The 18,871-nt window shown below is 37.5% G+C and overlaps 1 protein-coding gene across 1 annotated transcript; it reads right to left on the bottom strand.

Annotated features, from left to right (window-relative positions):
- Positions 1 to 1,860: 1,860 nt before the first annotated feature.
- On the bottom strand, positions 1,861 to 18,739 carry TDO2 (tryptophan 2,3-dioxygenase). Its single transcript, XM_075544730.1, has 12 exons — positions 18,705 to 18,739; positions 18,371 to 18,476; positions 17,562 to 17,652; positions 15,014 to 15,084; positions 13,675 to 13,802; positions 12,277 to 12,463; positions 10,042 to 10,149; positions 7,873 to 7,984; positions 6,576 to 6,633; positions 5,258 to 5,337; positions 4,535 to 4,625; positions 1,861 to 2,014 (listed from the first exon to the last, which is right to left on the bottom strand). The coding sequence occupies exons 1-12, from the start codon at positions 18,737 to 18,739 to the stop codon at positions 1,861 to 1,863; spliced, it is 1,221 nt and encodes a 406-aa protein (XP_075400845.1).
- Positions 18,740 to 18,871: the final 132 nt, after the last annotated feature.

Here is an 18,871-nt window from a genome sequence, read left to right as displayed (position 1 = left end):
AAAGTCACATGGACCTAACCCGATGCAGCCCTGGGTGCTGGAGCAGCCATGTGGAGACCCCAGTCAGTGCTGAGATGTTTACATTCACTAACTCGGCTTTCCTCCTGTAGTCGGCATCATTGCATATGTTTTGTGAGATGGAGGAGGACTTTGTGGATTGGTGTCTGACATGTGGGTTAATGTTGCACTTGTGGGCTTGGCCAGCACTGGGTTGAGATGTTTTCTTAATGCACACTTAACCTTTATATAAAACTCTCTCTTATACATGAGTCTATGTGGATTTGCTTCTGGAGGGAGGGTGGGGTGGAAAGGGGGAACTGATTATAAGGATCTACATATACTCTCTTACCCAGACTAACACAGGCTCTAATGGGGAAAATTATCTGGACCAGAGTAAGTAATTAGTATTCAAAGACCCAGGGTTTTAACTCATGTTTGTTATTTCAAAGTCAGTTCTTTGAATACTTGCCTCTGTATTTTCTCAGCTTAACTACCATCTGATACTATGTGCATGCATGCATAAGTACAAAAGTAATGTAAACAAAAATAATTACATTTAATTTAGAGACATACAGCAGTAGACAAATGACATTTTAGAGACGAACAACATGAGATAAATGACAACATTTTCCTTATAAGAATTAAAATCTATAATTGGAAGACTAAAGAATCATTCTTTTCTGTCAAGAACTTTCCCCCCCCTATGCTAGTTACTTATTCTAAGTCACAATTGGTGTGCATTTTACTCTCTGTTTAAAAAAAGATCATTTTATTAGGGGCTCATACAACTCTTATCACAATCCATACGTACATCAATTGTGTAAAGCACATTTGTACATTCATTACCGTAGCATCAGCTCCTCATTTTCTCCCCTCCCTTCCCACTCCCCACTCCCTCATGAACCCTTGATAATTTATAAATGATTATTTTGTTCTATCTTACACTGTCCAGCATTTTACTCTCTTGAATGATTATTATAAACCTTTTCCATAATAGAGATGTATTTTCCATTATGAGAAATAAAGTTTTTTTAAAAAGATGAACAGAGCTCATGTGTAGTCAGAATTCTTAGTCTATTAATTTTTATTAAAGATAAATCAGATCATGGATTCATCTGTCTACATCTGCTTTCTTCTGATACGAAAACTCTGTGTAGAGACTGGCTACTCCCCCTACTCACTCTACAAACTTGGAGCTACGGAAAGAGCTCCACTGCCCTCTGTACATCCAAAGGAGCTGGAGGTTGTGACTCAGCCTGAGCAAAGAATGGGTCTGAAGGAGAAAGCTGACAGTGTCTATTCCTTTAAAGACTTAGAGCCTCAGAAACCCAAAGGTGTCCTAAAAGATCAATATGAGTCTGAATCAACTCAGAGGCAGCGAGCTTGGTTTTAGAGTTAGACAAAACTCAAATCACCCAACATTCCAGAAATTAAAAATAATGTTTCAAAAACAATACATGATAAATGACTTACTTTTATTGTTTATAAAATTTTAATAGAATAAAGGCACTGTACAAAATAATTTTATTGCACAAAATATTGAAACACCTGGTTTAGAATCATAAAGTTTGAAACAATGAAAAAATATTATATTATGGGAATAAGTAGAGAATCAAGAAAATAAAATTTTAATAGAATAATACTTTATGTACAATGTTATGATCTACCTGAATTATTTCTGAGCTTAATCTTATGTCAAATTTGATTAGATTTAATTAGAACATCATAGTGCTTCAGTATGTACATACATAGTTAATATATGTATATCTGGATCTTAGGGATTTTTGTGTACTCGTGCGAACGTAGAGAAAGATACATACAGTGTGAAAGAATTGCTCTTCACAGGCTTTGCAGATGGTTTTAGTCTGATTCATCGCTACTGAAGTACGAGCTGTCACAGTACTCAGCTGTGTAGAGGAACTTATGAATGATTGGGTTCATCTTCGGTATCCAGTGTCTTGGAACCAGATAGGTTGAAAGGTTAAATAGATCTACAAACACCTTGTACCTGTCACTGGAAAAATGCACATATACAGACATGTTAGACTCATCAACAGGAAATACCTATGTTTATATTTCAAATGTTATGTCCAAAATTATAACACTTTTTCATGAGTGATTACTATTCATTGCTATATTAAGCATTTTAATCTTATGCATATATCTTATACTTAGGTGATGCAAGGGCTAAGTCTACTCAGTTCCTTAAAAATGCTTAACAGTTCAAACCCACCCACTGTCCCCATAGGAGAAAGACCTGGGAATGAGCTTCCCGAAGATCCCAGACAAGAAAGGTCATCACTGGAGAACAGCTCCACTGTCATACAGAGCTGCTATGAATTGGATTGAATTATGTAATATTAGCATTAAGCTTGTCTTTTTAATTATTTCATCTCCGAAGTCCATGCCCATATGAGTATTCTGTGTTTGCTTGATATAGACCAGTCTTATCTTGCTGAGGACCTAGAGTTTTATTATTGTCGTGCTGCTATCAGAGGTAAGAGTGTGTCCTCGTTATCTACTGGTATATGATAGAAGGCAAACTAATGAGCTTAAAGCATATAAATGTCTTAATTGTTCATTGAGGAATATTTCTCAACAGCAAAGAGCTTGGAAAATACCTGCCATCATGGATCAACATGCTGAAAAAGTCTTATATTGATAACGCATATCTATAAAAGTTTTTAAGATTGCTTTTGTGTTTGACAGCCAACTATTTTTTAAACAATATTCAGTCTTATAGCATAAGAACATTATCCTATCACTCAAATAGATATAGGTTCAAATCTTTATCTCACCCTGTACAATCATTGTGAACTTGGATCCATTTTTAAAATGTTCAGTGCCTTTGTTTCTTACTGTGTAAAATATCAACTACAATTCCTTCTCTCTTGGCCTGACGGCTAAGGCAGATGAGGATACACTGGAAATAATCCCCTTGTGGTAATTATTCCCACTACCACTCCTAGGCTTATTTTTGTGCTATTATATTCTATTTCATGTTTTTCAGAGAACAAAAAAATGTAAATATGGTAAAAATTCAATCTAGTGAATTAAAAAAATAAGTGTAGAGTATTTTCTCAGAGAGTTAAAATAAGAACTGGTGAACATTAAAGCTAAGGAAGTTTTAAAAGTCAGTAAATCAGGTGGTAAGACAGGAGTGATAATAACGTGAATATTCTAAATGTGAATATTCAACTCATTGTTGAGCTGATGATGTTTTTGCTAGGGGACAGACAACTTTTCCAACATGCCCCTATCTTCCTTCTTTCTTCCTTCCTTCCACCCTTCCTTCCTTCCAGTAAATCTGTCTGTCTAGTTGTCAGTTTGTGAAGATTAAACAAAATTATGAATGAAAATATCCTGGAAAGCATTCTAGCATGTTTGATAGCATATATTGATAGCTCAATATATGTTGAGCATTTTACTTCGAAATGGATTGGTGTTGTGAACCAACCAACCAGCAACCCTGTGGCAGAAAGATGTGGCTGTTGTCTTTCACAAAGTGACACAGCCTTAAAAATCCTGTAGGACAATTCGACTCTGTCCCATTGAGTCACTGAGGGTGAGAATCAGCTCAACTGAGATCTCTTTAATTTTGATTACATCTGAACAATCTTAAAATATCATTTTATGATGCAGATAGAAGTAGTTTTTGTAATATAAAATAGTCATATCAGGAAGTAACATATGAGGAATTATTTTTAGATGGGTTCTTGAAGTCATTGTGCAAATATTAATGAAATTTAATGATAGAAGTTTTAATCTAATCAAATTCTTAGTAAGAATGAATAGAAGAAAAAAAGAATGAATTAAAGGCATTTCTGCCTAGAAGTAACCAATATTAACTCCTTAATTTTCTCACAGGTCCTTCAGCCATTGTCCAGGTCAAATGATGAACTTTAGAAATTAATGGTTTTATATAATTAGCTTCAGTGGTTCAAATTTATAACAAACAGCAGAAACAACAATGAAATACTGTCACATCATGTCCAGTTCATAACCACGCCTGTATGCCATAATATAACACTACCATGTAAGGTTGTCAATGACTGGCTTTATTTTTATTTTTTTTGTAAGTGAACCACTAGGTCTTTTTTCCAGAGTGTCTCTGGGAGTACTTGAACTCCCAATATCTTGTTTAGCAGAGAACACATTAACCAGGTAGATTGGCCAGAGATTTCGTAACATCTTAAAACCAAACTCGCTGCCATCAAGTTGATGCCAACTTACATTGACTCTGTAGGGCATGGTAGAAATTCCCCCGTGAGTTTCCCAGGCTGTAGCTCTTTATAGGAGTAGAAAGCTCCAACTTTCCCCCAAGGAGTGGCTGGAGGTTTGAAACTGCTAACCAATGCTTACCCAGTATGCCACCAGGGGTTCTGTAACATCTTAATTGAACTATAAATATGTCTTTGGGAGTTCGGATAGGAGGAAATATAAATGACCTTTCTCTAGAAAATGCTGGACTATATGGGAAACAAAGAAGTGGGGACTCTCCCCAAGAGGAAAGGGTGGACTGTCCAGGTCTTACCTCACAGTTGAGCGCAGATAGTGATAACCCGAGGAACCGCCAGTGCCAGCTTTGCTGCCCAGCATTCTGTGCACCATGCACACGTGGTTATCTAAGCAAACACACGCATCATTCCATGGAGAGTGTTCTGTCATTCGTTCTTACCTGGTCTCCAATCAAGGGGCTATAATGATTACTGCTTCTAAACAAAGTAGCCATCTGGAAGATTCTTGTGTGAGAGCCTGATGAGGTTGTTAGGTGCCTGACACTCACTTAATTCAGTTGTCTGCATTGTACTCCATTCACATGACATTGAGCTTGTGAGCACAATTGGGCAAAGCCGAGCCCCTGATGACTTTAATGAGCCCTGAGCGCTTTTGCAATGCCTTCCTCCAATAAAAGCAAATAAATAACTACATTTTGCAACAGCATTGGCATAAAAGCCAGAATATTGGTGTCAAATGTGAGCATTGCATCACTTCGACCTAAAATTCATGTTCTCCTTTCTGATTTAAAATAAACTTAACAGACTAATGGTTCCTCAAGCATATTGTGTGCTCTAGGCACTGGGTCTACTGTGCTAGCCAGATTATGTCTTAGAAATGCCAGGCTGGCTCTAAAGGGGGGAGAGGGAGCCAAAGACAACTCAACTACCCATAGTAGAGAGAAATGAAAGCCAATAGGAAGGAAAGGGAAATAACAGTGTGATGGGCCAGTGGGGACAGGGAGGAGAGGAGGACTCACATCTCCACTTGGTCATGAGGGAGTCTATATCCATGAGAGAAGTCAGCAGCTGAAAAGGGATCTGGAATCTGGGCTCTTCCCTAAAGGGATGAAAAAAATCTATTCAGACAAATGCAAAGTGTTAGAAAGAACATGCATTTTATACTTAGTCTTTGTTGCCTCTTAGATCCTGGGCAGTTTTAGATCCCCACACACAGCATAGATTATCAATTAAAAAGCAGACATACATTTTTCTGGCCAGCAGTAATCAAAGACAAAGACAAAGGATTTTTTATTACTTATCTCAATTTTTTCCCTCCTTATTTATGTAATGCTCAACTCCCTTGGTACATTTTAAGTTTAGGACACAAAAGCTTGAATAGTAGACATTTGGGAAGAGTTTAGGAAAATAACAAAAATATTTTATGTTGCCATTGTGAAGAAACCTATTAGAAAGGATAAAAATAGATACATTCAATGAAGGAAATATTATCCAATAAACCGGTATCTGAAGCCCTTTTTGCTAGTGTGTTATCCGTTGTTTCTTTATATTGAAATCAAAATGAAACTTTCACACTTGTGAAGTGTGTGGACATTTGAGGGAGACCTCAAATCCATTAGATAGGAAAAGTATTTTACATGAAATTCCTAATAAATAACACTAATGATTATAAGGTGATTTCCCTTATTCACAAAAGGAAAAAACCTACAATATGGTTTGAAAGACAAAACATATTTGCGACTGAGCTTCTGAGACAAAAGAAGCATTAACTCATTAGGAAACTCTGGGTCTCATAATAAACCCCAAATGCCATTGAGTCCATTCCAACCCATTAAACCCACACTCACTGCAGTTAAGTCAAACAACTCACAGTGACCCTATAGGACAGGGTGGCACTGCCCCGGTAGGTTTCCAAGACTCACTCTTTAAGGGAATAGGAAGCCTTGTCTTTCTTCCGAAGAGCTGCTGGTTGCTCTGAACTGTTGAATTCCCAGTGAGCAACCGAAGGGAAGAGAGCAGGCAACCTCATTTTTCTCCTGTGGAGTGACTTGTGGGTTTGAACTGTAGACCTTGCAGTTAGCAGTCCAATGTGTAACCCAGAGTGCAAGCAGGACTCCGTATGTTACATGATAATGGGTAGAAGTTCATTAAAAGAATAATGGGTGTGTGTTTTTTTCAACCTAATACAGGGGTAAGTTACAACCTTTCTGTTTCTCCTTATAACTAGGTGACGGCAATAAACTATGGATGCAGATGATAAATTTTATACTTGTTATATTATCTATGAGTTCATATTCAATTTCAGCTTTTGCATCCCTTCTTCTGCTTGGCTTTTACCTGTAAAAATATATCATCAGTGCCCCCTGAAGTGCTCGGTATGACAGCCGCCTTTCACCTGCAAAATACATATCATTTTCATTTAATACAATTTCTTCTTAATTTTGGCAACATTACCTTTAATAATTTTATATCATTTAGAAAACAATGGGATTTTATTTTAAATTGCCATTCCTTGACTTGCATCTGAAAAACTTTACTTTTGATATTATATTTTGAATGCAAGCTATATCTCTGGAGCCCTGGTGGCATGATGGCTCACTCATGGAACTGCTAGCTACAAGGTCAACGATTCAAACCAAACAGCTGCTACTTAAGTAAAAGTTGGGGCTGTCCACTTTGTAAAGGTTTAAAGATGCAAAAACCCAAGAGGCAGTCTGTTCTTTCCTAGAAGGTTCCTAGAATCCAGAATCCACTCGATGGCACGAGTTTGGTTTAGGGTTAAATTTATATCTGATAACAACAGTGACTAAAATGTTATTTTAGTATATGTAATATGATGTAGAAAATACTTATGGGACAAACTTCACTTGAAAAGGTAATTTCTCGAATTGTCTTTTTCTAATTTACTTAGATAAAGTGACATAGTTTTCTTGGCTTCAAGGTGCATACATATTAACTAAAATCCTATGCATGCTCTTGTAAACACTTTGATACCTAGCTGCAGAGAAAAATAGCACTTTGCCACTCCTTGGATCGTTTTTTAGGGTTTGGGGTGGTGTTTTTGTTTTTGCCCACCTACAGTGCAAACAATTTGAGCACATCTGTGCTTCAACCCGCTCAACTACACTACAAAAGAAAAGCCCCGGCAATCTGCTTCGATTATGACTGCAACCAAGAAAACTCTGAAATAGTGAAATAGTTTTATTCTGAAATGCATGGGTCGCCGTGAGTTGGAATTGACCCAACACCATCTAACAGCAATAATAACCAAAGTCTAAAAAGATACTCATTCTGTCTGACTTGTGAAACTTAGTTTCTCAAAAAAGTCCATTTTTTCCTCATAGAACAGTTGTCCATTCCCCTTCCTGCCTCTACTGTCCTAGCTACAATTATAAAGATCATCTTTCACTTCTTTCCTTAGTAGCCTATACACAACTTGAGAGTAAATATGTTATATTTTTCTTGGTTTTCCTAATATCTGGTATGTACTAAGAAAAAATATTTATAAATGTCTTCAAAATAAACTGTACATAAACACCTAATACAAGTTCAATTTTCTTTCTATTTTCCCAAATAATTTTAGATAGCCTTAGATAATTATAGTTTAATTTCCTGTTCATCAACTGAATGCTACCTTTACTGAGAAGATGTTCATGACGTTTCTCATCAAACAAGGACAGTAACACCTCTTTTTGTTTCTGAAATTCAGCCATTTGCTCCTCTTTTTCCTCCGATGCTTCTTTAGCCTGTGAAGGAGAGTGCATTAAGCTCCCAAGGAGGAATCATTTCTTAAGTAGTAAATATTCATGAATGATCAATAACCGTTGCTGTTAAATAAATATCATTCAGAGGTAAAGTAAAATGAAGATAATGTTTAGACGTAGTTTTTCTATGTATAGACATCATTTGTGAAGACAGATGGAAGCTGTTTTAGGAGTGGAGGATAAATGAAGTAATAATTATGTAAACTACTGTTCTAAATTCTTATTAATTTCTATTCTGATATAATTTAATATTCTCTAAGTATACATTTTTAAAAACCATTGCGTATCTGTAAGACAGAGTGGAACCACCTCTCTGAGTTTCCAAGACTGAAATTTTTATAGAAGTACATTTTTCTCCCCCCAAAACAATTTTGGATCCCAACTTTTAGGATAGCAGCCCTGGGGCTAACCATTGTTCCACCAGGAATCTATGCCATCAGCAAAATACTCTTATTTTCTGCTTGACAAATGTGAAACACAGAGAAGTTCAGTAAAGTTGCTCAATGTTTTATAGCTACTGAACCCTAATAGTTTAAGAGTTGCCTTATATGGCCTCTCAGAATATAAAACACAAGGGTAAGCAAAAAACATTCCAGTTCTAGTTCATATGTGTATAGGTTCAGTCTAAGAAAAGGTGTCTAAACATAACTCTGTGGCCGTTGGATGGCCACAGCCAAGTTTTCTCAGTGGTAAGTTATCTCAGTCTCTTCAAAGTGTTTTTTTAAAAAGGGGTCCAAATAGTAATATCCTCAAGGAACTCAAACTGAGTTCTTCTTAAATTTTTTTTTGAGTTTTGGAAACCAAATAATGTCTTGAAGGGGCAAGACCAGGGCCACAGGGTGAATGGGGTAGGGTTTTCCAACCAAATTCTTGAAAGACCCAAACCAGAACACCCATCTCACTGCCTCAAGTTGATGCCAACTCACAGTGACCTGATGGGGCAGGTAGAACTGCTCCTGTGAGTTCCGGAGATCTGTTACTCTTTAGGAGAATACAAAGACCCCGCCTTCTCCCACAGAGCAGTTGGTGGTTCTGAACTGCTGAACTTGTGGTCAGCAGCCCAATGAGTAACTCCTACATCCCCGGGGCTCCTTCCTCTTGCTATTCTCGAAAAATTAGCTCATTTACTGTTCTGAAAGGAGGAAAAAAATTTTATTGTCAACTCATCTAATTCCTCTAAGCATCCTTCCTAAATTTTTCTGTCATCAGGGCATTTTTAAGTGTATTAAAACACCATGATAAGCCTCTATGAGCATTATGTGTCATTTGACGAAATCTATCAAGATTACACTTTTGGAATCTAGATAGTTTCCATAATCTTCTAAGCAGACGTCTCTGTCTTGGATGGAATTGGCCCAGGACTTCCAATCAGAAGCCACTGTTGATTGACTTTCTCTTACGAAGGCACCTAACAGAACGGAAAGAAGTGCATCATCTACTTGTCTGCAGTCCCTCCCTGATCCCAGAGACAAGTTTAGATTCAGTCTGTTTGAAATAGACCCATACATGAATGAACTGGAACTAGAAGCCATCCATTTTAGCTTGCTTTTTTTAAATCATACTTTTCTACGTTTTACTAATGAACAAGGGTGAGAATACTATTCCAACAGAGGAATAAATAGCATTATTTTAATGAAATAAACTTGAATTATCAGAGCACCAATAGGCAGAATCAATAGATGTACCGAAATGAAGGGAAATGATGTGACTAGTTATGTATATTTGAGTCAATGGTCTTTTGTTTGTCTGCTCTTTCCTTCCTAAAATTGACTATAATGTGAAATTTTCAATAGAAATATAATTTTTTATTAATGCCAGACATTTTTCTGAATCAATATCTTGCCTCCTATGGACTCCTTATTTTAGTATACTTTTATATGTAAAATTACATTGATCATGCAATACATATCAAAGATATACATCTATGAAAAAAGAATGCAAGCAAAGTGAAAAATTGAGGTAAAAGTGAAGGATAATTAAAACAAAATCACTACTTTTTCTGAAGTAAGTGTAATACTTTCTCATAATATCATAAATACCTCAATTTTTATGAATTCTTCTTCCAGACCTTTTGTGATATTCTTTTCAAGAGTTCCCCAGAAGTTAAATCCATGTGGTTCTAAACCTGGTGTTCTCTCCAGCCATGCCTAAAATAAATGTTATTTCAAGTGAATAGATGATAATGCTTAAAAATATGCAAACTACATTATAAAAGATAGTAGCTAGAAGCTGTAGCTCTTTACTGTTTTTAAAAAATGTGTTAAAAGAATTCACTTGTAAATATTTCTCTTGCTTCAGTTCCTTCACTTGTGAAATGGCAATTGATCATGTTTCATTTCTAAATCTTTAGCATGATCATGATTAAATTTTGCTCCCCTGATTCTTTAAAAAATTAAATGTAGAGGCATCTTATATTTATTACATTAAGTCTAGGACAATATCTAACTGTAACTTTAATAACGTCTTCTGGTGTTTTTTCTTTCTTTTCTTTTCTCAAAACATCTTATTTCTCAGTAGCTTGAGGAATTTTTCTCTCCCCATCTTTAAATGACCTTATATATAACACAATAACCCAAATCTACATTTATAGTACACAGAGGATTCGTGGCCAGTGTCTAATTCACTCAAAGAACTATTTGATCTGTTTGCAGAGAAGAGCTCTCAACACACACGGAATATTGTCCTTAGGGCTTAGGTAAGTTGGTATGTGGCCCACTCTCTCTCCTTCCCTCTTCCTTTGTTCCTGAACTGCAGCTCAGTGCTGTCCTCTGAAGTGCAGCCAGGCTCTGAGCACAGGGAGGATCACAGGGCTGGCTGCCAGGGGAGACCCAACGGAACAATGTCACTGGCCCATAGCGCTATAGGGGACAGCACTGGGGACACGGTGCTGGAGATGTGCCCCATCGGATGCCGCCGCATCATTGCGAAACACTAAGGATGTGCAGCGGAGCAGCAGGGGCAGCAAACAACAAAGTCCCGAGGACTGCCCAAGGTGGACTGTGAACCAGGCGTGGCACCCCAGTGGACTCCCCTGGAAAGCACTCACAAAGGTCAACAGACAGACCTGGAGCTGTTTGAGGGATATTCTTTTGTTGCTGATGGTTTCTAATTTTTTTAATTAAATTTTATTTTGTTTTATTGTTTAGTTTTTGTTTTCTTTTGTTATGTTTCACTTTGCCTTGTTTTTGCTCGTATTATTGTTTCTGCTTGTCTATCTGGACAAGATAGGCGGATGAACAATTTGGAGGAGAGAACAATGGTACGAATGTTTCTGGGGGACATGGGAGAGAAGGAAGTGGGTGGAAGGAACAGGGATTCTCACACACGGAATCCAGGACAGAGAAACCCTCAGGAACAGTAATGGGAGTAGCGATACCAGAAGAGTAGGGGGAAGTCAGGGAGGAGAAAGAAGAGAAATGGGGAACTGATCCTATAGCCCCCACCCCCAGGGGGCAAGCAACAGAGACGTGGGTGAGAGGCAACAGCTGATAGTGTGAAATATGAAAATAATAATAATTTATCAAGGGTTCACAAGTTGTAGGGGACGGAGGGAAAAAACAGGAGTTGGTACCAAGGTCTCAAGTAGAAGGAAAAGGCTTTGAAAATGATGATGGCGACATGTGCACAAATGTGACTAGTACAATTGATGTATGGATTGTTATCAGAACTGTAAGAATCCTTGATAAAATTATTTTTTAAGGAATATTTTAATTTGTAAAGGAAAAAGCCTGCTAAAGGAAATAAAAATCATGTAAGTTTTTGGGTAAATTTACTTGGTAAAAACAAATTGGTGATTCCACAAAATTATTTATAGACTTATAGGAGATCTGGTTATGAAGGCTAAGAAATTTCTGATGGGGCTACTATTAGGGTAGCATTTTACAATTGCAGAACATATGAAAGGAGTTCAAAAATCTTGTGGAAAATCAAATTGAAATATAATGGGACATTTCCATGAACTTTTTTAAAGTTCTGGCAAGCAAGTTAATAAATAATTAACCACATTCAGTTTAAAATCAGCTAATTAAAGTTTGCTTAGTAGAGATCTTTAAAACGATTGCTTCAATTAGATAAGGACATTACTGAATATTAAGTACATCGATCAATACAGATTTATGATTTTCTGGAAATGCTCCTTAATATTTTTCTTAATATAAACAGATTTTATTTTAATAGATTTTTATTAAAATAGATTTTTAAAATAAAATCTAGGTAAAGTTGAGTTAGCAAGATACGGTGGGCTAGATTTTAGTAAAGAGAATTTTCGCCCATACCTCCACTAGTTGCAGAAGCGATTTCTCCTGTTCAGTCTTCAGTAGCTTTTCGTTATCTTCTCCTTTGAAGTTATCACGATAATGTCTTCTGTTGTATGGGACTCTCATACTCTGAAGAACGCCGATCTTGTTTTCCAGTAGACGAAACTGCAGGCTCTGGAAGCCTGACGCTGGAATTAAGTACTCTCTTCGAGAATAAAGTAGGGAAGCAAGAAGGGGAAAGACGAGATGATTAACATTACAAATCCCTATAGTGATTTCTTTATTTACTGTTGAGAAAGGTCCACTCCCTTGGATAGCATCAAGAAATGAAAATCAGGCAACCAAACTCACTGTCACTGAGTCAATGATGAGGCATGGCGACCCTATAGAACAGAGTAGAGCTGCCCGCATGGGTTTCCTAGACTGTAACTATTTATGGGAATAGAAAATCTCATCTTTCCACTGCTGAGCGGATGGCTGGTGGTTTCAAAACAAGTCATAACCACTAAACCCAGGCCTCCTATCGTCAAAAATAGGAGACACAAATGGCCCAAGGTATTTCTGATTTGGACTCACTAAAATAAAGGAACCCTACATAAATTTCTCTGTTGCTGTTAGTCAATCTATTTAAAGTGAGAACATTTAGGAAATGCTGTGCGTGTGCGCGCGCGCACGCGCACGCGGGAACACGACGTGTGTACTCAATACTGAGACCGCTGGGAGATGGATCACCCAGGACTGTCTCCTCTGGAAGCTTTCAAAGCACCAACCTTACCCGAGTCCTTCATTGGCTTAATTCTAGGTTCTCTTATATTTCTCCTCAGATTTATGTACAAAAGAAAGTTTATTCTAAATGAAAATTATGTCATTTCATTCCATTTGTTTTGGCTTCCATAAAATCTAGAGTTGGATTTCATGACCTAATTCATAAATTGTACTGACACTCCACAAATGATTTCTCTATTTAAAAATTTTAATTTCTTATTATATATTATCTTTTCTAAATTTTTGCCTAACTTCCTCTTTGTTAAAAAAATAAGGTCCTTAATGAATTGAAAGAAGTTGATGATTGTATTTGTATGTAATCGTGTTGAAATATACTTAATAACTTATTAGTTAGCTATTGATTAGTTGTGCTTACAATGTCGACATGTCGTTTGTAGGATCCCCAAACCCACTGCCATCAATTCTGGCTCTTAGGGAACCTGTATAGAGTTTCTGAGGATATACATCTTCAGAGGAGCAGTTAGCCTCCTCTGCATGACTGTTGGGTTTGAACTTGTACTTGGCAGCCCAATGCTTAACCCATTAAGCCACTACGACCCCCTATGTGCATGCTCCTCATAGCATATGCCATACACATGCTCCTCTGATCCTTAGTCCATTGCATTGTTTTTTCAAAGGACAGATGCACACCTGAAGTCATTGAAGTCCAGGGCAGTCATTGTTTCCAGAATGGAAAACTGCTGCACCAGTAGTTTAAGGATTGCGGCTATCCGGTGCATCCGAGAGACAACCTTGAGCATATTCCTTTCATCTCTGACCTGACCATTAGAAATAGAAACAATGAGCAATCGATGGCCACTTACAAAAGAATCTGTTACTAACAAAGCATTCCTACTCATTTTGATCTCTCTTTTCAATAGTATTCTAATGTATTGGGGGTAAACATTTACACAGCAAACTAGATTCCTGTACAGTAATGTCTGTGCCTATTGTTTAGTGACTTTGGTAACCTTTTTCACAATCCTATCAGCATCTTCATTATATCCATTCTTGTTATTTCTAATTTAAAGAGGGTCCTTGGAAGTGAAGTCTGGCTGAATAAGCCAGTACCTTGGCCTGACAGCCACTCTGAATTGTGTGCTAGGCATACCTGCAAAATGAGCCTAATTTTTTTCTTGAAAAATAGAAAATGATATAGAAGCAAGTTAGAAGCAAATCCTGGAACACAACTTGCCCAATTTCCAAGCAAATCTCTCTCAGTTTTGCTTCACAAAATGAGGGCTAAGGTAACATGTGAACTACTGGGACAGAGGATGAAGCAACACCTGAATAATCTGTTCTTTGCTTTAGAGACGAAGTCACCATTGACGTAAATGGGTGTCTGTGCTTACATACATAAGCAGGTTCCAAGGTAGCTGACCTGGCGGTGAAGCTCAAAGGGTATGGGAGGGAGTTCCAGGACGCATAGAGGAAGAGTGGAGCTCTAACTTCTGCATCTGGCTCATTCTCTGATCTCATCTATTGCCACTCTTTGTCTTCCTGGTTCCCTTTGCCCCTTTACCCTTCCATATTTCTCGGCTCCTGTCTTTTCCCTCTTTTTCTGCCTCTGGTTATTTTTTCTTTATCTTCTCTTTTTGGTTTGTGTGGGTTTTTTCAACTGTTGGTCCCGTGTTTCCACAGTTGAGACTCATATTCATTAGGAATGCGATTCTGGTATTTAGTGATCAAGTGATTTCTATGAACTCGCTTAAGGGTAATCATCCCTAACAATAATATTTTCAAGGGGAAATTAAGTATGAGTCCTAAACAAGGGGCTTGAAACTGAATTTGGAAAGAAACCTTAAAGCATGATGAAGTTCCAGCACAGCAATGGCACCGAAAATACATGTCTAAATTATTTTTTCTTTCAGAATAGTCTTTTTTAATTTTCAAATTATTAACCTTACATGTGGTGTTTTGATCATTTCTTAAGATTTCTATATTCTTAAAAAAATGCTTGATGCCAAATCTGTGACACATAATAACTTACATGGCCATTTTGGAAGATCTCTCTAACAGAATCTAATTCCCAGAGGATTTGCTTAAACCATAGTTCATATGCTATAATTAAAAAAACAGAAAACATAGTTATGGAGAGCTCTTTAGCTATCAGGATAAATGAATAACACATCGAAAAAGACATAAATGTGAAGTTTCAAAATCAGCAAACTCCAACAGCACCCTATTTTATTAATACTATTCATGTTATGCCAGAAATTAAGATTAATAAATGCATAGTTATTCCCATCAAATATTAAGCCGGGCACATGATCTAAATGTCTTATGTTCATTATTGCTTTATTTACTTCTGTCAACACACTTGCAATGTACATCCTCTAGTGATGTAACACCTAACTCAGCTCACACGTTTCATCTGAAAGGGAGAGGTACATGGGAAAGGAGACGTGAAGCTGAACCACGTGAAAGACTGTGCTGGTGGAAGACCTTGACAGTTTGAAGGTGTTTAAAATGTAGTGTTTTGTACAGAAAAAGGACAGTGGGTCGAAGTTTCAGATAAAACAACTCTGACAAAAACCTCACATCACGCTCAAGGCCAATTCCCACGGACAACTTTACCAGAATTGATCCAGCCTTATCTTCTTTTGTGATTTCCATTTGAGCCCACTGGTGGTTTGTTAGACCTAAATGTTCCCAAAGAATTTCTTTTGGAAGATTTTTTCAGAGACTTTTGCCCTGAGTGTGTATGCCCTTTCATTAAAGGCCAGCTAAGCAATAAAGAAGGGTGACATATCATAGTATATTTCGAGAAGCATGGTTGGAACTGGTTCATGGGAAGTCCATGAGCAATGTGTCCTGGCATAAGGAATTTAATTTCCCAGAACTTCAGTTCACTCTTTTGAAAAATGATCTAACAGCTCTTCTTCTACAAACAAAAGCCCACTATACAAAATGTTATGCCTGGGATAAATGTGGGCGGAGTCAGGTTGACTTTGGTGGCAGTATTGTCACAAATTCAAAATCCAGAGGTAACTGATACAAGGCTTTGAAGGGGGTTTAAGCGGTGTGTAGGAGGGAGATGGGAGGTGTGAGGAGATTTCGGGAATGAGCAATGTAAAGTGGAAGGAGCAATGAGCACTAGAACTTCAAGTGAATACACAGCTAATTTTAAAAGCAATTAAATCCTGGGGGAAAAGAAGAGAAAGAAAATAGTCTGAAATTGACTGTAATAATAATTGTACAACTCCTCTTGATATGATTGGACTTTGAATTGGGTGCTATGTGGTATTAAGTGCCAATAAAGCTGTTAAACACAAATAGATGTGGGAGGACATCTTGATTCCTGTAGACTATTGGTGGAGGGCATCAAATAGTTGTAATTACTGTAACATAAGCCTTCTGAAATCAAGGACTTTGCCACACACATCTATTTTCCCTCAGAGTCTAGTGAAATTTTTGGCACAAGGTAGGCAGTAAATAATTTTATTAACAAATGAACTAAATATTACTAGGTGAGTATAGCTCACTGTCATCAAGCCAATTGCAAGACAAATCTTTGTATATATGGTTTCTGAAGTTGTACGTCTCTAAGGAAGCAGAAAAGCTCATCTTTCTCCCTTCGAGTGGTTTGTGAGTTTGAACCTCCAACCTTGTGGTTAGCAGTCCAGTGCTTGGTTGACAATGCCACCAGTGCTTCTTATTAGGTGAGTATGAAAGTCCAATAATATAAAGATCTCTGATAGGTGGAGAAAACAGTGAAATGGTCAATGATGCCATTTTACTTGGACCCATAATCAATATTCATGGAACCATCCACAGCCATCAAGTTGATTTCAACTCATAGTGACCCTATAGGACAGAGTAGAAATGCTTGGTGGATTTCTGAGACTGTCGATCTTTATGGGAGTAGAAAGCCTCATTTTTCTCCCATAGAGCAGCTGGTGGTTTCAAACTGCTGACTGTCCTGCTAGCAGCCCCACATGTAATGCATAACCTCACCAAGTATCTGTCAAGAAATCACAAAGTGTTTGCATTGGGCACATCTGCAAAAGGCTTCTTTGAAGTGTTGACGAGCAAAGGTATCACATTAAGGAGTAAGGGGGGAAGATGAGGCTGTCTGCTTCTCTAGAGATGTGCAGCCTTGGAAACCCACAAGGGCAGCTCACTCTCTCCTCCAGAATTACCCTTAGCCATGACTGACTCCATGGAAGTCAGTTAGGAATACAATAAGCTCATGTAAATACACAAGAAATTCAAATGAGTTTTGAAAATGATTTTTTAAGTCCCAAGTTAAAAAATGGGAAGGTCATATCTTGGAAATTCTTCACGAGATTTGTTCGGGAAGTTCCTTGGACAAAACTAATTTGACCCAATTATCAGTGATGGAACGAACATAAAGAACATCCTCGTGAATACTGAAATGCAGTCCTGTGAGAATGTGTGAGCTTCAAACTACTTTCAGACCTTTCAAACAACAGTTTATCCTTCTCTGTCTTATAGTACAAGGAATCGTAGCTCTGCTTACACTTGATAAGAAATGCTTGTGAGGTGGTTATTATCCATTGCTTTTTGCAACTTACCTTGATGAGTTATAATAAAAAGATGCTCATCATGAATTTTATTTCCTTTTATTTCACTTTGTAGTTCTTGTGCATTCAAAATTTTGTCCAGCTTTAAAATGAAAACAGAAAAATTGATTATGAAATGGCAAAACCTAGCTGATAAACCTTAACCAGTAGAATACATAACCAAAAATGTCCCCAAATTCCCAAGATTTCAGGAACCAACATTAAAAATAAAAAGTTAATGTTGATTGAATCTGGTCATAAAGAGCAGAATGAGTTTATGAGTTTTATTCCTAGGTATAAATGGCATTTGGTAGGATTCTGTCCTAGCAGATGCTACGCGACATTGAAAAGTTAGTCTTTGTGAGGCTTTGCACATGTGACAACAAGCTTTGCAGACTACAGGATGCTGTCCTTCAGTCCCCCAGAGAGCCTGTGGAAGAGTCCCGAACTTCTTTTTTTTTTTTTTAAGTTTGGTTCTAGAAACCATCAATGAAAGCATCAAGGACTTTAATTATTATTATTTTTAAGAGAAGACAAACTGTATACTTGTCTGTTCATTATGCTGTATTCTAACATTTCTATTGACGTTATGTCTAGACCCTGGATCCCAAGTACTGCTAGACAAGAAGCATTTTACCTCTGTGGCTCCTGATTTATTCTAACAGAAGTTGAAACAGCATGCATTTGGACAATAGTTTTAGATCCAGAAGACGATCTGATAACTAAGTAGTCAAATTAAAGAGAAACAAAGCCCTGAAAACGTGACTTTGCAGAATTTAGTGCCGAACAATGGAAGCTAGTGCTTGAGCCCTGCCACTTACATGCAGGTAGCTCCCATAGACAAGGCCTCCTCTGCTGGCTTTGTTCACACCACTTTGTGATTTGTCTTCTTCAGTGCCGACTGTGAACAGTGTTTTCAAAGGATCTCTGTAAATTCAATGCAGAAGAAAGGGGGAAATATAGAGCTTGAGATAACACTGGTCACTAACAAGGGCACAGAAAATTCTCATTACTTTTTAATTTATTTCCAGAATAGATTATGAAACACACCAAGAAAAGGTGAGTTTTTTTGTATTCTTTAAACTCAGAAACAAAAGCATTCATACTTGTTACTTCAAAGAGTTAGATACACTTAGAAGAGAGGTAAATACTCACCCGAAGCTATTTCCTAAAAATGGACACCCGCTCATTGCAAAAACTGCCAGTCTGAGCCGCAGAATAAACGTGTCTCCTAAGAGAGCTCATCAATCTCCCCACAAGTTCCACAACTGCCTTTTATGTCCCTAGGTCCTCCTGCCCCAGCCAATTAGCGCTTGTTGTGG

Source organism: Tenrec ecaudatus, chromosome 3 (genome assembly GCF_050624435.1).
Source record: "Tenrec ecaudatus isolate mTenEca1 chromosome 3, mTenEca1.hap1, whole genome shotgun sequence".
Taxonomy (NCBI): Eukaryota; Metazoa; Chordata; class Mammalia; order Afrosoricida; family Tenrecidae; genus Tenrec; species Tenrec ecaudatus.
The sequence above is the reverse complement of the archived record's forward strand: the minus strand, read 5'-3'. Positions and strand labels throughout refer to the sequence as shown.